The sequence below is a fragment of the Aethalodelphis obliquidens genome, unplaced genomic scaffold (assembly GCF_003676395.1).
Source record: "Aethalodelphis obliquidens isolate GAN/ISIS:26980383/991018 unplaced genomic scaffold, ASM367639v1 scaffold5, whole genome shotgun sequence".
Lineage (NCBI taxonomy): Eukaryota > Metazoa > Chordata > Mammalia > Artiodactyla > Delphinidae > Aethalodelphis > Aethalodelphis obliquidens.
The window spans coordinates 17,883,911-17,908,127 of NW_020837949.1; the positions used below are offsets into that span (position 1 = coordinate 17,883,911).

At 40.7% G+C, this 24,217-nt stretch overlaps 1 protein-coding gene across 12 annotated transcripts in view; it reads right to left on the reverse strand.

The window, feature by feature from the left end:
• Positions 1 to 24,217, reverse strand: part of CALD1 (caldesmon 1) — a 181,046-nt gene that overhangs the window by 60,693 nt on the left and 96,136 nt on the right. For 2 of the 12 annotated variants that reach the window (XM_027101849.1, XM_027101847.1), the window contains exons 1-2: positions 6,643 to 6,781; positions 6,491 to 6,538 (exon numbers count right to left, since the gene is read on the reverse strand). The exons of 7 other annotated variants lie outside the window; for them this stretch is intronic. In XM_027101849.1, the coding sequence (XP_026957650.1) occupies positions 6,491 to 6,538; positions 6,643 to 6,695 (101 nt within the window). In that variant the 5' untranslated portion in view covers positions 6,696 to 6,781. Of the gene's footprint in view, positions 1 to 6,490; positions 6,539 to 6,642; positions 6,905 to 24,217 lie in introns of those variants that run through there. 3 more of the 12 variants (XM_027101848.1, XM_027101858.1, XM_027101857.1) reach the window with 3 other exon arrangements.

Here is a 24,217-nt window from a genome sequence, read left to right on the forward strand (position 1 = left end):
TATTAAAGGTAGGTTGAAAAAATTACTTAAATTTTATGTATTTCATGTACTTTTCTCTGGAAACTATGCAAGGTAATTATAAACTATGGCCTTTGGTGGGGTATTGCTGATCTGTGTAAAGAATGTTTTCACTCTTTAAAGAGGAAATGTGGCAAATTTATTTTCTTCTTCTTGGGATGAATATAGTCCTTATTTTATTATACTATTATTTTTAAAATTTTTTTATTTTTTGCGGTACGCGGGCCTCTCACTGTTGTGGCCTCTCCCGTTGCGGGGCACAGGCTCCGGACGCACAGGCTCAGCGGCCATGGCTCACGGGCCTAGTCGCTCCGCGGCATGTGGGATCTTCCCGGACCGGGGCACAAACCCGTGTCCCCTTCATCGGCAGGCGGACTCTCAACCACTGCGCCACCAGGGAAGCCCTGATTATATTATTTTTTATATTATCTCAGTTGCATACAAAGTGAAAGGTACAGTGATTTGGAGAATCGAGTTCTAGAAAAGGTGAGTGTAGACATTCCTGGTAAATATCAGAAAGAAGTCATGGAAATAAAAGACATGGAGAGCTGATGTAGCAGGCAGAGCTAGCCTGGAAGAGGCAAATGTCTAGTGTGGGTTAGGCCCTAAATAGGAATTAATCAGCATAGAAAATATCAGCCTAAAATACCAGCCCCTAAATAGGAATATCAGGACTTGAAAGAAGCATTCTAATCAATGTCTGCATGAGATGAGGTTTACAATAAGGTTACAAAGAAAAAGTGAAAGATCAGTGAGAAAAGTACCATATTTTTTCTACAAGTTTATTGTTTTAAACCCTTCTTAATAAAGTTATCTCCTTTACTGGTTACTTTTATTTAATGTCAGTTGTTTTTAATAAAAAGAAGTCTTAATAGCAGTGGAAATGAGCGTTTATAAGTCCAGTGGGCTAGAGCAGATACTGTCAGGCAAAGCAGACTCCTTCACGAGTTGGCCCATGAGTTAAACACCCACCGACCACCTAGTTGCTTCCTTGATTTTACAACCAGAAAAAGTATTTAAGGGCAGAGGAAAGAGGATGACCTGACTGAGCTTCTTAAATACAAACCTAGTTACAACATCACAAACAAATGCCACTCAGATTTTCACTTGTGAAGTTGCATAATATTACAGCCCATGCAAGGATCTTTCCACAACTCTATAAAGAACAAATGGTCTCTCCAAGTTGTTCCTCTGATATTAAATTTTAATCGGGAAAAATAAGGCTATTCAATAATAACTTGCATTTGTTATGTACTTAGTTTTTTCCCGTATACTTTAACGCACGTCATTGTACTGGATGGTCTTACCACTCTGCAAGTTACACCGAGCAGGCATGAGCATCTCCATCTTACAGCTGCGTTGCAGCGAGATGAAGTGGCTTCCTGGAAATCCCAGTCTGATTAGTGAAGGAGCTAGACCAGGATCCAGACCCTCTGATTCCCACCTGAAAAGCCTCTCCTAAACTTCCAGGCTGATCCCTGAGGCAGGCAGCCAGTGTGGTCAGGGTTACCAAGATTATGTAATATGTTCAGTCGTTTTCAAACTTCAGTTTGCAGCTTCTGAAATCTACTTAGTAGTTTATGACTACCATTTTTTAATGATATATAAAATACAGAAAATCAGAGGGCAAGAAACTAAATCACTATATCAAAGAGATATCTGTACTCTCATGTTATTGCAGCATTGCTCACCATAGCCAAGGTATGGAAGCAACCTAAGTGTTTATCAGTGGATGAATGGATATATATATATATATATATATAAAAATAATATGGAGTATTGTAACATATATAATATATACAGAATAATATGGAATATTATTCAGCCTTTAAAAAGGACACCTGAAACTAACACAACATTGTAAATCAACTATACACCAACAAAAATTATTTTAAAAAATGAAGAAGGAAATTCTGCCGTTTGCAACAACATGAATGAATATGGAGGGCATTGTGCTAAGTGAAATAAGCCAGACAGAGAAACACGAATACTGCATGGTATCACTTACATGTGGAATTAAAAAACAAAAGTTAAACTGGAATGGTGGTTGCCAAGGGTTGGAGATGGGGGAAATGGGGAGAGGCTGGTAAAAGGCTACAAACTTTTAGTTATAAGGTGAATAAAGTCTTAGGATCTAATGTATAACACAGTGACTATAGTTGATAATACAGTATTGTATAATTGAAATATGGTAAGAGAGTAGAACTTAAGTGTTCTTACCAAAAAAGAAAAAAAAAGGTAAGTATGAGAGGTGATGAATTCGTTAATTAACTTAATGATGGGAATCCTTTCACAATGTACAGATCTATCAGGTCATCACATTGTGCATTTTAAATATATTATGATTTTATTTGTCGATTATACCTTAATAAAGCTGAAAAAAATCTACAGCACAACTTGAAAAGAAGAAAATATCAGAGGGTGTACATAGCAAGAGTGAGCACTGTTTTGTGAAATATTTGTTTCAAAGAGATCTGTGTGTGTGTATGTATATATATGTAAAATACTGAGTCACAAAATAAACTTAAGTTTATTATACTTAAGTTTATACTTAAGTATAAGTTAAAAGAAACTGGTATTTCTTTCAGAGGGTCAGAGGGAAAGAGAAAACAGGAAAGCACTGATGTGGCTAACGCTGATCGGGTGGCTGTACTGCTCTGATGGCAGCCACAGCCCTGATGGATCTGGGGATGTGCATATGTTGGGTGATGGCTGTGCGAGGGCTGAAGAAAGATTCCTGCAGTGGGTGGGAGGTTAAAAGCCTAGATAATCTTGAAGCCAGAGTCTGTGTTTTGTTCCTTTTTATGTTCTTAGTGCCTAGTCCAGCAGCACTAACTGGCACAGGAAACCCTCAATGAATATTTGTTGAATGAATGCATGGAAACGAGTGAGGTTTACAGATTTTTAAAGGCTCCTCTTAAAAATTCAATTAGGCTTGGAAATGAATTCAGGCAGTCCTACATTTATGAAAAGCTTGTTTCCAAAACCTTAATTTGCAAATTGGATTTTGGAACTTCAAACATTATTATACATGGCAGCTGGGATCTTAGGCCAGCCCACAGCTACCTTTTAAAACCCAGGATATATCTGAAGCTAGTAGCAAGAACAGAAGCTGCATTTCTACGGGATAAAGGCATCCTCGCTGGTCCAGCTAGGAATGCCAGGGGCAAACTGGCCTCCAGATGGCAGAAGAGCACCCCCCCAGCCCCATTCCTCTTGCCTTAGCTGGCCCTGCCTCTGCAAAGCCATTCTGGGGGGACTGGGAGGGACGTGAGAAGCAGTATGAAGTGAGGGCTCATGTCAAGGATAGAAATAGGTCAAAGGTCAGGAAAGGGAAAGAGGAGTGAGCAATGCAAATTACCTCAACCAGGAAGGAAAGACAGGCCTGTGGCCACCAGGCACTCAGCCCATGTGCTTGTGGCCAGGTGGCCAGTAAGACACACGCAAAAAAGTCGAGATCAACTCCATAAAGATTTGGTGTAGTCACCACTGCAGGAGAGATTCAGCAATATCATTTATAGAGTGCCCCATACGTGCAAAGTACAATTGCCTGTTTTTCTGCCATTCTTTCTTATTTTTTTATCCATTAACAGCAAGTAGTAATTTCACCTTTAACCAGATAAGCGGTCCAGTAAAGTCAATCATTTAAAGCCAATCTTTGAACCCAAAAGTGAGCAAAAAATGGCCAGTTTGGTGTACAAACCAACAGTCACAAAAGGTACATGAGCTTTACTTTGTAACAGAGAAGGCACCTGAGTGCTCCGCTGCCCAGACGGTTGGCTTTTTCCTTGAACACGATTCTAACAAATGGGGCTTCCTGATAGCCTTGGCTACATCCAAACAGAGTGGAACCACTAGAGCTGAATGCATTAAGAGCAATTAGGAGAGAGAAAATAAATAAAAAGATAGAGGACAGCACACAATAATTGGACAATTTCTGGATGAGAGTTGTATCCACTGAGATACCACAGTTTCACAGCATGATTTAAAAAACTATATTCACAGTGACAATTCTCAGCAATGGGGAAGTGTTTCAAATGTATTTTAACATCTATTTTAAAGAAGGGAAAGACATAGTTTTCATTACAATTTTTTTTTTTTAATTTAGCATGCTGGAAAATTGTAATGCTACATTCCCCAATAAGATTGAATAAACCAGGTATTTATTCCTAAACTTTTTACAAATCTGAACATTTTTACGTGCACGTCTTCTGTATCTTATACAATTATGCCAATTATTGATTTCCCTGACATGTTTTTAACTTAGTTTCTTCAGAAAACAGTGGGATGAACTAAATAATTTCCTATGTTTCTTTGATTCCATGGTTTAAAAATTTACATACCCTTCCACATTTGTTACAAAATGTGACAAAAGCATGGCTGTTTATAAGAAACCCAAAATCTTGACTCAAGAAGACTTCACAGGGCTTTGGGAAAATGAGAAAGTAAGTGGTGAAAATATTAGACTGCAAGTGACAGAATCTCTCAGTAATCTTACCAGGAACAAATTAAACAGCACCTTGAAATCTAAAGAACTGAACAGCCAATCACAATTGCCCCTGAAAATAACATGGCTCTGGATAGGTCTTGGCACTCAGGAATCTTAATGCACCTCATAAAAGAAACACTGCCAATCTCGCTCTGTAGGTGATGAAACTGAGATAAATTATCTGATGCAAATGCAGAGGAATTTAGAGCTCCTTTTGTTGGGCATCTGTTTTGGCATTTAACCTTTCAGAGGGCATTTCAGAGGGGAAACTGAGGCACATAGACTGTTCTCCACGTAGGAAATAGAGTGAGCCAAGGAAGGGAGGTGGCATGATGAGTTTGAGGACCAGTGAGTGATCTCATTTGCCCGGAGCAGGGGTAGGTCAGAATGGGAAGGGATATTAAAGGCAGACTGTGGAGAACTTTGAGTGCCACGTTGAGGAGAGTGGGGTCTGTCTTCAAAGGTGGGGGTGGGAGGACAGGAGGGGACAGGATCAAAAAGAGGACAGAGACTGAAGCTGGGACCAGATAGGAGGCAACTGTAATTGTCCAGGTGGCGGGCGATAACTGCTGAAATTCAGGACATGAGAGAGTGATTAGAGAAGAGTGAGAGAGACATGGAGAAAGTAAACTGATAGAACTGTGGGCATGATGGAGCGGGAAGAAACTCAGAACCAGGAATTCACACACACACACACACACACACACACACACACACACACACACACAGCAGACTGGGCTCTTTGCCCTGCATTCCAGGCTCTGTTGTTGACCAGCCGTGAACACTGGGCAAGCCCTTCACCCCATGTGCCTCAGTTTCCTCATCTGAAATGGTGGCATTAAATAAGATCGGGGTTTCTGAAGTTCCATGGACACCTAGGATTCCAAGGAAGTTTTGGCAGAGTGGGTAGGGTGGGGTGGGGTAGAGAGGTATGGGGAGTGGGGTGGGTGTGAGCAATGGTGGGGGTGACTGCAGCAGGGATGAGAAGCTCTAGATCCAAAACCACCTATTTCATCAGAACATCTCCTTTATGTAACAGGATTCCTTGTAACAGTAAATTTGCTAAAAAAAACAAAGCCCCCCAACCAGTCTGATAACCACAGGAACATACAGATAACCTCTAACATCCCTTTGTGCTCTCACACTTGAGTGATCACACTTAGAGAAACTGGTTATCCAAGAGATCTGCTAATATAGTGGATGTGGGTCTCATTTTTAGGACCCCATTGAGGTCCTGTTTATTTGATGAGCTGTTGCACAAATGCTGGAACAAATGGAACAACAACTGTCATGCTGAATCGATGCCAAAACTCTCAAAAATGGGACAGATTTACTGAAAGGCCATCTGGTGCTCTTACTCTTGTGCCTTACCTTTTCCCAAGACCCAGTGAGTTTTCCAAACCTCATAAATGTCAGCGTGAAAAGGGCCCTTGCCTGCAAGTACAAAGACACTGGCTTCCCTGCTACTGACTGTTGTCTGGCTTTGGGTTAAGTGGAGTTGCCCCTCTGGGTTCCGTTTCCCTGTCTATAGAAGAAGAGCATTGCAGCAAACAGCCCTAGGGGCCCCTCTAGCTTGAACATTCCAAGATTCCAGGATCCTAAACTTTGGAGCCTGTTATCTGAACAATTGTCTGATCAATAGCACGTGCTCTGGGTCTTGTTCTGTCACAGTCAGATGGTCAGTGTATTAAGGGCTTTGGGCTGTTGACTCTAAGGATTGGGCAATGTGTGCTTTAGCCGAAGTCTCTGAGCCCTGCAGATGGATCACTCCGAGCAGAGGGCTCAGGTCTAAATTAACAGCAGATCTTTAGAAACACGATGCTTTGTGGATCGGTATGTGGAATAAGAAAACCCGTGCCTTTGGTATAAACACCCCCAAATGGTCTACGAACCACCAAAAAAAGTAACAGAGGAAAACCAATCAGAACCACCACCAAGTTGAGACCAAAAAGTTTCATACAGGTCTGATATTTACACACTCACTGCCTTCCTTTGCCTCCTGATTTCTCCTCTCGCCTCCCACTCCCACAACTAAAAAAAACCCAAAAAATTATTATTTTTTTTTTTACAACGATTCCTTTATGCGAAAGAAGAAGAAGAAGAAGAAAAACTGAAGAGGTGAAGCGAGCACTCACTGGGAGAGCACGGCCAGGCTGCGTCTTCCCTGCGATCCGGATCCCCCGAGCATGTCTGCAGCTGGAAAAGGGCTGTGAGCACAGAGGTGCTGAGACCCTCTGAGCGGTCAGGGTGTGGACCGGGCCCGCGGAGGTGCCATGTTATCTGTGGCTGAAATGCAGTGTGCAGGATGCTCCCGGGCTCTCCCTTTGTGTTAACACTTTGGTCTGTCCCTGTGACGAAAGTCTGGGCTTGTCCTTTGCCAAATTTACTCCTCCCCACCCTTTCCCTTCGCATAGGATCATCAGAGAGCTGATTGTTATTTTTTACTGTAATCTCTCTAATAGAGGCCCATCATGTTTAGATTTAGATTGTAAACGGCCCAGATTGCTTTGTGATTTCCAGAATGTTATTACTGGGCGGTAGGGGCCAGGATCCCCAGTAGCTTTCATGATGAAGACTTTATATAATCAATTACAAATAATTCTTCCAAGGCAGAGAACTAGTTAAAGGAAAAGACACTGATCCACGTGCTCAGCCTTTTGGAAAACAGTCGACCATGGTATCACTTGCATGCACAATCCAATTCTGAAGAGATCAACAGAAATCAGTCCACCAAAAAGTTCATCCGGGTGCAGTTCTCAGGCCCTCGTTCTGAGCTCTGTTCTCAATTAGCATTGGTGTCAGTGGCTTCCAAAGCAAACAGTTCCCACTGAGAAATCAAATCTGGGAAACTCCTATTATCTCTTTTATTCAGGGGAAGATGCATGATATAAAAATGCATACAAAGGCAAAGGGAAGAGAGCCGGAGGATCAGTGAGATGCTGTGTTATACAGGGTGTTTGGTGAAATGAGGGCAACAGCCTGACGAAGGGACATGTTGCAACAGTGGGCCCGGTCTGCCCCCGTGGCACTCTGGTGTGGTGATCTCATCCGCCAGGCCAGGCAAGGGAGCCTGGTCAGCAAGAGCTTGGAAAGCAACCAGATTCCAACCCCTGTGGAGGGGGCGGTGTTGATTCTATCTGGAGATGACACTCTATCTAAGCTTGAGTTATGAATATGCTTCTTCATCGCTAACAAGCAATGAACAGATTGCTGCTGGGCACCAAGATACTTATGGGACTGGCTTTCTGTTAAATAAGTAGAACCACCCAGATCTCCACAATGTAGGGTTAAGATGATTCTTTTGGTAAATAGCAGGAGAAACAATCAACTTTACACATTGATTCACATCCTTCATACGATGAAAAACATCTTTGAGATCTATGGCTTCATATCACAAACATGGACACAGAGGCATAGAGCACTTCAAAAGTTCACCCAAAGTCGTGGAGAGGAACCAACGCAAGTATTCCTGTGCTCAGCTTGAAGAAGTTTAATTGAGTTAGATTAAATCCTCTCTTCACTTTAACTAACTAGACAATTTTGGTTGTTTTATTGCTTAAGTACTATGCTGTCCTCAAAGTCATAGTTTATAGAGTAATACAGTTTAATGAACTTCAAAATTAATTATCTCTATAAGTCATGGTGAATATACATCTTTAAATATCCCTTTGATTATATATGTTATCACTCAACACATACTGACTATTTAAAGTGCATGAGACACTCACTGAGATCACACAAGAGGCTTTAATGAAATACTCACTGACTAGACTTGAGTTTATTGCTCCAAAGCTGTGATAGATACATGTATTGAGGCATTGTGCTATTCCTCTTTCTACCATATTTTTCCCATTTAATATTTTTCCTTTTAAAATATTCAGTGATTTGCTGTGGCAAGCAGAATAATATTCCTCCCAAAGACATCCATGTCCTAATGCCCAGAACTTGTGAATATGTTACTTTACATGGCAAAAGGGATTTTCCAGATGTGATTAAGTTAAAGGCATTGAGGTGGAGAGATTACCCTGGATTATCCAGATGTGCTCAGTCTTAGTCACACAGGTGTTTAAAGTGAGATAAACCTCTCCTGCTGAGATCAGAGGGAGATATGGGTATAGAATAATGGCCAGAGAGATGACCTTGCTGGTGCTGAAGATAGAGGAATGAGGTCCAGGAACGTGGCAGCTTCTAGAAACTGGAAAGGCAAGGAAACAGATTCTCCCATAGAGCCTCCAGAAGGCAATGCAGCCCTGTCTATATCTTGATTTTAGCCTAGAGAGACCTGTGCTGGACTTTGAACCTCTAGAACAATAGATAGGTTTGTGCTGTTTGAAGCCACCAAGTTTGTAGTTATTCATTACAGCATTGATAGAAAACTAATACATTTGCTTATGGGACTCAACGGACCTTGGGAATATGTTTCACCTCCTGATTTCCCCCGTTTCCCACCCCCACTCCAATTCTGAGGTGGCAAGTATAGTTTTGACATATTTGGAATAAGTTCATAGAATGGAGTAGCCTGGAAAAACTTCAGTGGTTCTTCCAGGCCAGCCCAGACTCTCTCTCTCTCTTTCTCAACACACACACACACACACACACACACACACACGCACACAGGAGAGCAAGAATTTAGTAATCTTCCACTAATATGCTGACATTCATACACTGAAAGTATGTAAATGGCCAGCTGTATAAAAGATATCCACCAAGTTATTTTCCTAGTTGTAAAGACAGAAAGAGGGAAATCATGCACACTTGTAGTTGGCCCCTTGTTATTAATGTAATGTGTTTGGGAAGTAGCTGTCTGTCTTCAGTTTGTAAAACTAATGGATGTCATAATTCCTGCTACCTAATAGGGTACTGACATGACAATAGTGAAGAGAGGAGTGAGTTCTGGGCCTGGGTCAGACACCAGTAGGGCACAGGGAGAGCACAAAGGACAATAAGAAGGAGATTGGATGCATTTGGAGATGTGAATCATGAGATGAGAGTAGGGCTGGAGTAGGCAAGTGCTCCCAGGTAGGCTTCTGTGGTCCAGCTTCCTGGGGCTGGAGAGGCAAGGTGAGAGGAACTAGGAAGAACATACCAGAAGGTAATTGGTGAACAGTGTCTGTTTCTGCAGAGACCAGCAGGCACATGTGCCGTCACTGTGTAGCACAGACACGGGTACTCAGAGTCCAGCTTCCAGAACTGGTGTCTCTGAGAACTGAAGTAGTGATCATTCATTGGCACCATGAACAGCAGGGCCAGCAAGACAGTAGGTGTCATACATATGACATTTCCAGCCTCTTTTACTAGGGGAAACGGAAGTCTGGGCCACTCTCAAATTACTGATAGCACCCTTCATTTCTAGATACTTTGCTTAATTTTTCATCAGAGAGATTCTGGGCTGGGAAGGTTTGAAGGAGGTCAGTGCTATAGAATGAAATAGCTCCCACCACAGGGTGGTCTTTAATTAATAAAATATGATTTAAAAAATAACTTTACTTCATGGAGGTAGGATCTCCATGATCTCTTCCAGACTTCATGGTCTGCAATGGTTGTTTAAGAATAGCTTTTACCAAAAAAAAAAAAAAAAAAAAAAAAAGAATAGCTTTTACCTTGGAGCAATTCCCTAGGGAAAAGAGAGGTATGTGGGAAGTGCCCCTTGTACTGCCTTAATGCACTTAAGACACACACATACAGAGCCGCTCACCTCCTACAGAAACACAACATAAAGTCAAAGGAAATCTATTCACATGAGAGGCAACCGTTCAAGTAATTTAAAGGGAATGTTTAAAACATCTTGAAGAAATTTTTTCTTACAAAGAAATTCATAGACTCTACACATTTAGAATGAAGCAAAAGATCTTGCCTAGACAACGGCTCACCAAGGGGTGGACAGGAACGGAAACGAAGGGGTTAACTACATATTTGTAGGCTGAACCTCTTTCCTCCTTTCCCTTGGTGACTAGAGTCTTTCCTCCACACCTGAGGGCATCACCCTCCTCCTCACTCCCCACCCCCAAAAGCACTGAGCATGTTCACTTAAACTATATTGCTTTGTATTTTCCAGTGATACTGCTTTTTAACAGATCTTCCTAAGAAATCTTCTCATGAAATACTTCTCCCTTTTTCCATCTCCTTCTGCAGAAATTACAGACTCCTCTTCTTTCTTTCCTCTGCTTTCTACCATCCAATAAAGTCTTTTCCTCACCTCTCCTTCCCTATCGTGTCTTTGATAAAGTCTTCGTAGTTCCCACTGTGTAATGTGTGATGGGCTGGGTGGAGGAGGGGGTGGAGAGATGTATGTACTGTTATAGAAAGTCATTGTTTGTCACGAGAATCTGTATGGCCTTTGCTGACACAATTCTCTGAACTATTCTCTGGTCTGACTCCAGGCCTGTAACACATCTTGAGTTGCTATACTGTCTTGTCTGCCTTACAATGTTAGCCATATAGTTCCTGTCCCAGCATCTTCCCCCTACTTAACACTATTTGAATATTTACTACAAGCAAGTCATGGAGTTAAGTGCCATGGAGGACTCCAAAGGTAAGAAGGGCAGTCCCAAAGGGAGATAAGATATGCATACAAAAATATTAATGCAAGATGGGGAGTGAAGAGTATTCTGAAAACAGCAGAGCTGAAGCACTATACTTCTAAGGTGACATCCTACGATCAAGGTCCCAGTGTTTAATCACTCTTATGCTCAATTTATTCTGTGATTGAACTAGACTTCCTGTGGCTGAAATAGAAATCCACTTATCTCTGTTAGGGCCACAGGTATTAAGTCATCCTTCAGTCTGGTCTTTTCTAGGCTATGCGCCAATGCCTATTTTCCATCCTTTTAATATCAGCTTGAAATATAACAACTCTTCAAACGAGAAACCAAAATTGGACATAATAAAGGCTTGACCAAGGCTGAATGTGGCTGGCTGAAGTCCCAGAGCTGCCTGCCACGTTCCTGTTAACACATCCTAACATTGTTTTCACGTTGATAATAGCATCTCTTATAGAGTTCATTCATTAATTTTTGTGCTAAATCCAGGGTGGTTTTTTTTTTCTTCTCCAGATTTGTTGCTTAGTCAGTCTATCTCCAACATTTATCTGTTAAGCTATTTTTGTTGTTATTAATTATCCTTAATATAAAGAACTTCATACTCTTTCCAGAGGCTCATTTTTCAACTCTTTCAGATTATTCTCTGTAGTATTTTTCTTGCCCTCCTGCTTAAAACACAAAATCTGATTTCATGAAAGGAGAAAAAGATCTTTCAGAAAGCATATACCTGCATTTCAATACCTGGGAATTCTAATGATCTATTTGAGGCAACATAGAGTTCAAGGTCCTCGACTGCACTCACAGTGTATTTATATATTTCTATCTCCCATTACTAGGCTGTGAGCTCCTTGAGGAGGGGGACTATGTCTTACCCATTTTTGTGCTCCTCCCCTCAGCCCAGTTAGCACAATGTCTGGCAGAGATCAGCCCTTCTGTAATATGTGCCGCATAAGTGAATTAGGGCACCTGGCTTCATAAAGAGCAAATAATGGCCTTGACCAAGTTAATTTGTTTTTTCTGTCGTTGAGTTGAAATAGGAGGATAATTGATTGGTGGCCCGGCCTCAAGTTCAGTTGTGCCTACCACTGGAATTGAGATGCATCTGGGCTTGTGTGACGTGTGGTGAGGGAGGCCTAAGGAGCCGATTTGCATGGGGGTTTGGAGAATTGTCTGCTATTCCATGCCTTGGAACTGGTCCCTGAGCGGAGGCCCATTGCCATATGTCTGTGTCCTGAGGACAGGGGTGGGCTGCAGAGAAGCGGAAGCTGCTTCCACAAGGTGTTTGCTGAGTCTAGGCCAAGCTTTGGTGGCCAGGTGACAACGAGAAGCAGAGGAAAGTGTCCCCCTTACTACCTCTACACGAGCACAGCATGGTTTTAGAATTCCGGAAGAGTGAAGCGAACGCAGGGCCACTTTGGAACCTTGAAAGATTGTATCAAGGGCATGAGACAGCATCTTTGACATGGAAGCCCAGGGTCTCAAGTGAACCCCAGGGCAGTGGGAGAGAGGGGTGAGGGCTTCACTGGGGCAGGGGGCCAGCAGCAAGGAGCCATGGGAGGTTGCACATGGTGGGTGAATGCACCATTCATGAGGTTTTATAAGACAGACTTCCAGAAACAGAAGGACTTTTTAAAAAAAATTGATGGGGGCTTCCCTGGTGGCGCAGTGGTTAAGAATCCGCCTGCCAATGCAGGGGACATGGGTTCGTGCCCCGGTCCGGGAAGATCCCACATGCCGCAGAGCGGCTGGGCCCGTGAGCCACAACTACTGAGCCTGCACGTCTGGAGCCTGTGCTCCGCAATGGGAGAGGCCACGACAGTGAGAGGCCCGTGCACCGCGATGAAGAGTGGCCCCCGCTCACTGCAGCTGGAGAAAGCCCTCGCACAGAAACGAAGACCCAACACTGCCAAAAATAAATATAAAATTAATAAATAAAACTTTAAAAAAAAAAAAAATTGATGGTGGGGTGGTAGTCCTGCATCAGCAGAGATCATTAAGAATTATATTACTAGTAAAGTGATTCTGTTGACATCCATACGCAGATTCTGATTGAGGATATATGGGTGACAGTTATAAGGTTTCTGTACATTTTTAAAATGACATCTTATTCTAAAATCTTTTAGACAGACTAAAAGGAGTAAGAAACTATAATGAAGGTCTGTGTGCTCACCATTCAGCTTAAGAAAGAAAATTTGCAAAGTAGGGCTTCCCTGGTGGTGCAGTGGTTGAGAGTCCGCCTGCCAATGCAGGGGACACGGGTTCGTGCCCCGGTCCGGGAAGATCCCACATGCCGCGGAGCAGCTGGGCCCGTGAGACATGGCTGCTGAGCCTGCGCGTCCGGAGCCTGTGCTCCGCAACGGGAGAGGCCACGACAGTGAGAGGCCCGCGTACCGCAAAAAAAAAAAAAAAAATTGCAAAGTAACTTTGTGCCCCATGTGCTCTCCTAGGATGGCCTTCTCTCCCTCTCTACCTGTAGGTAGCTATTCTTCCCCTCCCCTCCTCTCCTCCCTCCACAGCTGGCCCCACCCCAGAGGGCTCACCAGCAATGCCACCCTTGTATGTATTTGGTTCTAGAATGAAACAGGATGGGTGCGTGGGAGTGAGACGTCATTTCACTCTGTCTTGATGCTTCTGTATTTTCATGGTGAAATGCAGGTCCTCTGGTCATGATACCACCGTTCAGTTAAAAAGAGGGCATTCTTTCCTTCCCAAGGCCAAACCTTGAGCCCCAGCATTACGTTGCTAATTCTTCCCCTTAAGAAATCCTGACCCCCAGTTGTACCCCCCTGGCAATCTAACACGTCTTCAGTGCAATGCACCCTAACATTGATCATAAAGGGGACTTTTGTTCAGTGAAAAGATTATTGGCATTTGCCACCGTTTTCCTGGTGTCTCCTGAAGCATTCTGCCTTTACCCAACAAAGCTATTCCTTCTCCTTTTCCCTGGAATGGCTTTTTAAACTCCCTTTGCTTCTCTGAATTCTAGTGGTTCTTTAAGAACCAGTGTCTGGCTCCACCTCTATAAAGTCTTCCTCATTTTGACTTTATTTCTTTGTAATTTATCATCTTAGGAGGAAAGATGAGAAAGCTTGAACCCACTCTTGTTTGCATGCATTTGAGAAATAGTTATGTTGTCATGTGTGACTCAGCCCTTCCAGCTGACTTGCTGTGAGGCTCCATTTCTGTTTAAACTCTTTTGCAACAATTATTTAGGTCCAGTCTCTAAGTTCTTTTTAAAATCTGGGGGTTTTAGCCAGCTGGACTATTTTCTTTTCCTGGAAAGAAAAGTTTCTATCTTAAAAAGATTGTGCTTCTAACTCCCCTCTGCCCTCCAGCTTGAAACACATCTTTAAAACGATAACACGGTGCTTGGAAATAGTAGGGTTCTAACAACAGTTTCTTGAATGAATGATTGCTGGTGCACATCTATAAAACCCTGGTTCTGGTCTCAGAAAATAATAGTATATACCTTATATAATTCTAAGAAAGAAGTGTGTACACGAAAGATATGATTTCTGCCTATAGGAAAATGAATTTAGCCCTTGGTGATAATTTTAGAATATAGATTTCTTGTACATAGATACAATTAAACTGTAAAGGAAATTAAGAAACTATCATGGGGACTCTGAGGATGTAATTCTGGTGCAGGGAAAATGTCACATCTTCAAAGGAAGCACGTTAGTTGATAAGCCACAGAATTCTCAGTGTGTATCAGTCTTGTTCAAAGTATCTAAATATTTCCACACCATAAATTTATTTTCTGGTGTCCACTTTATGCATCTGGATATTAAATTTACACATGGTTTTTATAGCTCGAATCAAATCCAGATTTTTTTCCAGTGATACCATATAAGGTCTAAAAAAGTATTGATTTCTCTTTTAGGAGGTCAGACCTGGATTATATTTGTTCCTATTGCTAGAGAAATAGTCCAGTGTGTGTTTTGGATACTTTGGATGTAGTGTTTATTATTGATATTACATAACTGACACCTTTTAAGGTACTATCCTATTTTGTGATTAACAGATCACATGAATTAGTACATGATTATGATATCTATCTATAGATAGAAATAGATGGATGGATACACAGAGTCTTATTTATTCATTGTTCATGTGTATATACCTTTTGTCACCTGTTTTCTGGCAGTGATGATTCCTAACACCTCTTTTGCAACTGATACAGCTTAAAATAGTGTTAGACATATGGCAGGTGCTCAATAAACACTCATCATTTGCTCTCTGGGTTAAAGGGGGGACAGCAATGGAGTAGAGATGCTGCATCAAGAAGGCCAGTTGGCTGCTCCTCCCAGACTCCCACAGAGTGGCCTTCTTTGGAGTATTTCTCATGGTACAAGCTCTAGAAGCTCTGCTGCCCCAGCCACTGGATCTTGGGAGTTCTCAGAATGGACAGGTCTCAGAGAGACTGATTGGCTCACAGACTCACAAGAAACTGATGTATACATCAGAATCCTAATTAATGCCAATTAATTAAGATAGAATGGATGACCTCCCTCTTCAGTGCCTGGGGAGCTCTCACTTCCTAACCAGGTTACCCCCATTCCCCAAGCCAGAATGTCAGGAAGCCTCACGTCACCAGAGACTGCTTCATGATGTGGTGTCAGAGCAAAGGGAGGGAACATCATCATGAGGAAGATTTCACCCAAGCCAAGCAGAGATGTACAGAAACACCTACCTCAGTGGAGAGAATACTTATCATGTCACAGGACTGAACAAACCCTGAGATTCAAGGTCTGTTTTATCTGGATATTCCTAGATGACCAGTGCCAACCCTGGACCTGGCATCCATGCGGACCTCTTCTACTGGCCCATTCTTTTTTTCAGACTTACTGAGGCCATCAATGATGTGGACTGAATGTTTGTATCCCCCCAAATTCATACACTGAAATCCTAACCCTGGATGTGATGGTATTAGGAGGTAGGGCCTTTGGGAGGTAATTAGGTCATGAGGGTGGAGCCCTCATGAGTGGGATTAGTGTTCTTATTAGAATAGACATGAGAGAGCTTGCTTTTTCTCTCTCTCTCCTGTGTGAGGATACAACAAGAAGACAACCAACTGCCAATCAGGAAGGGGTCCCTCATCAGACACCGGATCTGCCGGCACCTTGATCTTAGACTCCCCAGCCTCCAGAGCTGTAAGAAATAAATGTTTTGCCGTTTAAGCCACCCAGTCTATGGTATTCTGTTATAGTAGCCCAAACTGACTAAGACAATAGATTACAGTTAGACTCCACTTGCTTATATCTGAGAGACCTAATGTAATTTGACACGCGTTGAATTTATTAGAAATGTTCTTTTGTACACTTTTTGGGCACCTTTATGGTGGCAGCTTGAGACAAGAGGTTGGAAATAGACTAGGAGAAAGCTCTTCAGCTTTAGGACATGATTTTACTTTGAAGTTATTGAGCAATGAAATCAAGCTATTATTAAGACCAAGGCAGGAAAAACCAATAGAGATCCTTTTTGCTCATTAGTTCATAGAGTAGAATAGTACAGGGAAGGGGTTTTAGTGAAAGCATTTCATTAAAAAAATCATATTCATTTTTCTTATTTAAAAGCCAAAAGCCATCTGGAAAGCTTTTTAATTTTAAGACCTTATGAAGACAACAAAGAAGATAAAATGGATGATACTTACACAAAAAGTAGCATACAGTACACTTCAAATCTGAAAGCCAGTGGCCTGAAATATGCATTCAGTTTTCTAAAATATGCTGCAAAGTAAAGAGAGCTGAATCTGAGATTCCCCGAGGTATTTCAGAACTCAGTGTCTTTCTAGGATAACTTCAAATTATCTTTCTTTTTGACTCTTTTTCAGTGGATCTAAGAATTAAAAATTAAATTAAAAATTAAAAGATACAATTCTGAGACTATTCTATAGTGTTTCCAAGCCTATGTGTTCTGGGTGTTCCAGCTCATTAACTTCATTTTAATTACAAATTTTATGATAATGAATTAACCATAGGGTATACTTTTGTAATTAAGAAACTCAATACCTACTGAAGAATGTGTTGTATCGTAGTCAATGTTTACTAAATTAATCTGAATCTTAGAGTTTTGACTAATAGCTATTTATAAATGCTTCTCCTCTTTCTTCCAAACAGTACTTTTTGAGGTGTATGAACTATTAATAAAAACAAAAAATTCTCCACTTCACCAAAAATAAAGTTAACCCTCTGTATCTTGGTTTAAAAGTCTTGGGTTTTCTAACATCTTTCTTTATTCTTTTTTTTCTTTTTTTTTTCTTGGTTCATCCCAATACTAGAAAACAATGCACTATTTAGAGTCTAAACTTTAGACCCAGCTGGTGTGTTAAACACTCTCTATTTCAGAAAGAGTGTTGGTAAATACTAGTCTGAGGTTGGCCCTACCCCTAATCTACTTCTGCCCATCCTCCTGGGATTAACTGAGGTTGTTTATGTCTCCAGACCACAAACTTCGTCTTTCATTAGAGAAATTTTTGATTATATAGTTTGTTCACTGTTGGACTCTTTGGGGCTTGGTATGAACCCTGTAATTCAATGATTATCTGGTCTTATAATGCAAATGTTAATAGCAAATAACACTAAGAGCTTGAGTACTAGAGCAAATAGGCCAACTAAAGGGAATCTACTCTTACCATATGAATATCACTTGCCTCCATGATGCGACTAAATAAGCATAATGGTCAAAATTACACGGGGTAGAAGTCCACTATCCTTAATAATCAGAGAAATACAGGAGGTGAGTTTCTTCATATCTCTAGAGACAAAGATAGGAAGTCAAAATTCCAGTGGCTCATCAGGAGAGTGATGGAACCCCAGGTATGGTATGATGGTGTCAGTACTCGGAGAATACCACAAAGGTCACCAATGGTTCTGCCTCCCCATAAATAGCTTATCGAAGTGAGCAAAGTTCTGCCTTGGTACACAGATATGATCTGAAGTATCTGTTTGCTCATTCATTTATTCAGCATTGAGTATGGGCCTTTGGGGAAATAAAAGTGAGTAAGATGTAGTTTTGGATTTAGAGTTGCTTTCAATTTGGTGGGGAAAAGAGACATATAAACAAACAAACTATAAAATGGGTGACGATAATTAACATACAAACAAATGCTATGGGAAACCCAAGGTGGGAAATCAGTCACTTGATTGGGGACCTCTGGGAAGGTGTTTTCCAAAGGATGACTGTTGAGATAGGCCTTGAAGGCAAGAGTATACCACTTACAAGAGCTTCAGGAGGTAAGGACAGTGGTGTGGAACAGCACAGAATCCCTATAAGCCTGAGGAATTTTGCTCACTTAGACGCAAAACCAGACAAGTAAGTGACCAACAGCAGGGTTTAATTCTGATTGGGATAAAGCCATCATTTTAAAGTCTTTTGAATTTTCTCTTCAATTCACAACTAGGGGGAAAGGGAAGATAAAATGGCTGCTTCTCATCTGCACTTGAGGTCCTAAGCCCTCTCCAGGGGTGATAGGCTCTGGGGAGAGTGAGAGGTAACACTTTATAGCGTTTTCTCTGAGTCAGATTTTTGAAAGCCTAGAATGCCTGAGGGCCAGTTAGATAGCATAAGATTAGCAGAGAGAGAAGTGTGAACTGTCTTTTGAAACACAGTATATGACCAGGATGAAACTTGCCACTACACATAGAGGTAAATAGAAGTGAATCCGATCTAAATGAATCATACAGGTACCCCTACCTGATAAGTATCTGTCATGTGCAGCTCCCTTACACTTTTGATGACATTTGTCCACATCTCATTGAATTTGCTCAGCCACCCTGAAAAGTGTTAGTTCTACTTTACTGATGAGGAAGCCCAGATCTTCTAAACGTTCATCCAGTATCCTCTTTCTTTTATCCTTGATCTAAAAGGTACTTTCTTTCATGGAGTTAGAAGCAGTTGTAGGGGTTAGCCGCAGCGTAATGCAGAGGGAAAAGCACCGGAACTGGAGTAAATGACGAAGTTTCCAGATTTAATGCTGCCACTGACTGTGTGCTCTTGGACACGTAACTCTGCAAGCTGGGTCCAATGATTCGGACTTCCACACTCTTTTCTGAGAATGCAGGGAAGAGAGTCTTAATTTCTGACCGCATAACCCAGTAGGATACCAGGATATGTTTCCTAGCAGTAATTCCGCATTTCAATCAGAGTTCTTGTGGAAGACTAACTCCTTTCTGAAGGGTGTGCCTCCCTGGTTCACTCGACCATTGCTCTGACAAATGTTTCAATGAGATAGAACTTATATTCATGTTCCTCTGAAGTGAGGCACTTAGAAATGAAAGGATTAGGAATTTCCATCCTGCCTCAGCCTTGAGTTTTATAAAAGCTTCATTCTGTTCAGTTCATAAGCCATGGAGCTTCCATAGCAATGATACTCCCTGGGTAGCCAGGATATACTCTGAGGGTGCTGGCTCAGGAAACATACCTATATTTGGAATGTTTTGCTTTCGTGGTTAATTAGGTGGGAAGAGTTAAAGGGCTCTTAAAAGGGGAGTATCAGGAAGGAAGGGCATCAGATATCAACTCTTTCTATATCACAATTTTTGTCCAAGTCCGCTTAACAGTAATTTCTCATCCTCTTCATCAAGGAAGGAGAAATGGTGAGGGAATGTTAGATCTCCAAAATGGGCCCCCACTAAAAAAAAAAAAAAAAAAAAAAAAAAAAAAAAAAAAAAAAAAAAAAATCAAGATATACACAACAGTTTTATTAGAGAAACAGAAGGACTCTTCAAGGAAAGAGTGGGCAGAGGTATACATCTACTGCAGTTGCCAATAGTGCCTTGGGAAAGATGGAGTGTAATTATACCTGCTGAGGCTTCTGGTCTTCGAACCAGCATGATAACCCATCATCTCATCATGCTTGTCTGTTTGTTCACTTCCTGCTCAGTAATTTACCATATTAGTCTCTTGATTTCCCCAGAAAGACCTGCCAACAGTGCAAGGTTTTCTGTGGGAATCAAAAATGGTTTGACTCTGTTATGCTAAACAGGCACAGTAGAGCTACTAGCTCCAGAAATAAAGGACTGTTTCATTACCTAGTTGCTGGGGCCAGCTCTGGAAGTTATCTAGTTTTCATTTGGAGAGCCCCTAATTTTGCAAAATTCCTGCTGGACAATAAGACCCAGGTTACTTAAGAAAATAAAAAGCACACATTGAGCAATCTTCTGGAATCTAACAGTTGGATCCCTAAATGGTACAGGAAGATGGAAGCCAGCGAAGATGTGAACGGGGTAGACCATTTCACCCATAATGGAAAATATGAACATCGGAAGAATTTCCTATTTTAAACAATATGCAATTTAAAGTACACTCTCTGGAGACTCTCCTGAATGACTGCTATTTATAGTGGCTGATGTGTACTTTACCAAGATTTTTATTCCACCAAAGGAACTGTATGTGATGTAGGGGATTATTAAAATGGAAAATAAACCCTCACATTTTAACTTAGTGAATTGGTACTAATCTCAAATGTAATGTCAAATCTCACTAATCTAGACTAACTGAAAGGAAGGTCTTTACAAATTATGCAATATTTTTAAAGAAACTCAGTTTTGAAAATATGTTCAAGTATATCTGGTGATTTCAATTGAACTAAAAAAAATTAGAAACTTGTTTAAAAATTGCATGAATAAAAATGATTTATAATTAGCAAATTAAGCTTTTAAATGCAGGTGAATGTTTCCAGTTTTTTAAAAAGTTTTAAAAATTTGTGCTCTCAAGTGTTTAATAACTAAGCCATGGAATGTAGCTTGCATATTTAACGTATTAATCAAATCCTTTGCTTATAAATACTTCAAATTTATACTCTTCTATAGTTTCATAAAGATTTAAAAATGGAAGAATCTGAATTAATGAAGATTTATGATAGACTAAAAACTGATTTTCCAGCTCCTGATGAACATTACTTATTACGTGGCAAACTAGTGAAAAGAACTGATTTTATTCACAAGGTATGCACATTATTCCTCTTTAACCTCATTCACGGATGAAAGAGAATCCATTTATACAGCCTCTGTATCGTTCCAACATGCTCATGTTTCATGTCCAGTAGTACTTTCTCATAACAATGTTAAGAACCTTTGGGATAATAAAGGTTAACTATTTCCCTAGAAGACTTCAAAGCAATTGAGATAGATTTCCCTTGAAGAGGAATTTGGAATAGTCTGTAATCAATCCTGTCTGCATTCCCACCTGGCCAAATGATAGCTACAAATGCAGATCTCTTATACTTGGCTGGTCAGTGAGAAAACCAACGGGCAGAATAGATATACTCAACATACATATTTGATAGCCTTCATTACACTTTGATTTTGATGAGCAGTCTTTGCTGGTAGAGAATTTTTTGTTTATAATACTTCTCCAGGGTTCCCAGCTGTGGACATAGAAGGACTCCTTTGGTCCCGTATGTTTAGAAAGGCAAACTTGTTGCCCTCTCAGAGAACAGTGGGCTCTCATTAACACTTTCACCTGAGTCTGGAGAGAATCTTTGGAAAGCTTTGGATCACAGGATCCTGGAAAAACTCTCACCTAAACTCATATTATCTTATTTAGAATTTTTTAAAAAAATAAATGAATTTTTCAGAGTTCTGGTTACCCCTGAGGATGGGGAGGCAAGGGGGTGGGATAGGAGAGGGGTCTGCCGGGAGTTTCAGTGATACTGGAAATGTCCTAGGTCTTAAGATGAGTGATAAGTTTATAGTGTAGGCATTACGATGATTTATAACCTCTATATACATTACATAATATTATTTTGTGTGTATTGGCTTTTTCATAATTAAAATGAATAAAATCACTAATTTAGAATAAAATGATTAGAAGTTATTCTGTACAATTTAGGCACATAACTTCCTTTATATTATTAGTACAGTCTTTATGTATGCTGTTAAGAGGCTTTAGGTTCCTTCTTTATTTGTGTTGAAACCGTAATTATGTAATATAAAAAAACCCTGTAATTCCACAAGGCAAAAAAAACTATTTAGAATATATGATTAATTGAATATTAGATACGTAAATTATTGAGATCAAAACCTTGATATGTTAGATACCAGACTACCCTATATCTTTATCTTGATTTCAAACCAGTATGGAAGATTTAAAAAAAGACTCTTTAAAATAAGGAGGTAGATTTTCTTTTCAGCATGGAGACTTCATATCCATAATTCTCCCATCACTTTCAAGGTGATGGCTAAAACAGATATGAAAGAGAGTGGAGGCTGAACACCAAACTGTCTGAAGATGTGGGGACTCTGCACATGCTCAGTGATTCAGAAACCCCAGAAGGCAGCTGGAGAGGTGCCGAGTTTCTTGGGAGATGACTCTGGAGAGGGCTTTCCTGATAGCTCCTTCCTTACCATGTCCTCCAGCCAGCCAAAAAGTAGCAACGACAGGGAACATTCACCATGCACTAATCATATATACATACCATATATATCATATATATATTCTATCTATCATCTATCTATCTGTCTATCTATCTATCTATCTATTATCAGTCATCTATGTACCTAGTGCTTTGTAATCTATATGAACCTTATGAGGAAGAACTGTTATGAGGCCATTTTCCTGATGAGGAAATGGGCTCAGTGAGGCTAAGTAGAGTTATCCTTGCTAACCCAGCCAGGAATCACACCCAAGTCTGCATGATTCTGCTTTCTGGGAGATATCATCATGTCTGTGTCCCACTCCAATCTTCCCCATTCTCCCAAAAGATAGTAGTTATAAAGGTGAAACATGAAATCCTCTTTAAGGAATCCTATCAGTTCCTATCTCTCTCATATTTAGAGAAGAAACTCCTTTGATGAATCTGAATTGCTAAAATGAAACTGGTAAGGATGGAGAAATCCTACATAGTAACTTAGTATCATAATTAAGGTTGGTGTAAAGAAATCTTGCCTAGACAACATATGCCAAATAAAAGACTTCAAAAATTGATGGCAAATGGGGTTCTCTCTGGAAAATCACCACAGTTTTCTTTTCCTTCTTGACTAAGATAGCAAAGTTCGATTCCTAGTTCCTAACAATTAACGGTTTTCATTCTGTATATCTACTTATCTTTCTTTGCTTTTCATCTTACTCACCAGGAAGTAATCTGACCAAGTCTCCTTTTATTTTGTAATATTATCCATAAAATGTTTTTTAAATAAAAAACACCCTGCATGCAATACAGTGCAGTATACACTATTTTCCCCAAAACATGCTCTACTTGCCTAATCAATAGCCATGGCATTTTCTACAGACAACTCCATTTATTCAGGGGTCTACACTGTGCCAGCAGGCTCTGCCTCAGCTTAGCAGGGTGATCTTGAGGAGGTCAGCATCCCTAGACTTAAGTCTCTTCATATGTAAAATGAACTTTTAAAATTCAGTAGATCAGGGATTCTTGGCCCAGTGTTCATGGGCCCCGTGGAGGTCTGTGGATGGAGGTCCATGACGCCACTGAAAGAAAGTGCCAAGTTTTGTGGGTGCATATGTACATTTTTCTTGGAGGAGCGTCTATAGCTTTCATCAGAGGCTCAAAGTAGTGTGTGGTCCAAAAATGGAAAAGTAACATTCCACTACAGCAGAATATCTGTAAGGTTAGTGACAGCCTTAAGATTTCATGAGTGACGATGTGACTAAGTCCCTGTTCTAATGGTGAATACAATCTTATTGAAAAAAATCCAGAGAAAAGTCAAGAAGAGTTATGCCAACAGCCTCCTTTGGCTTCAGGGAGAAAACTTGATCTCCTCTGTTTCTATTTTCCTGTGAAATGGGAATAACAAGGGAGATTTTTTGAGGGCAAACAAAACAATGACTTTGTCTACACATGTAAGCAATTTACCTGAATAAGCATAAAGAACAGTTCAATTAAGTCCAATAGCCTCATTTTGTCTGTTGCCACATAACTGCTTTGAATGGTTTCTCCCCATCTTAGGGAGTTATTTTGGCATTGGAGAGACAATGGACCTTCAGCCAAGACAACCAGTTGAAACATGAAAAATTCTATTGATCAATTTGTTACAGGGAAAAGGTTTTGAGATTTGGGGCAGGCAGAACTGGATTGTACTCCACAGCTGTATGAAGTTGGACATGTAACTTAACCTTTCAGACCTACAGTTTCCTCAACTACAAAACAGGGATAATAATATCCAGGTCTGCTATAGACTGAATGGGTCCCCCCAGCAGTAAATTCACA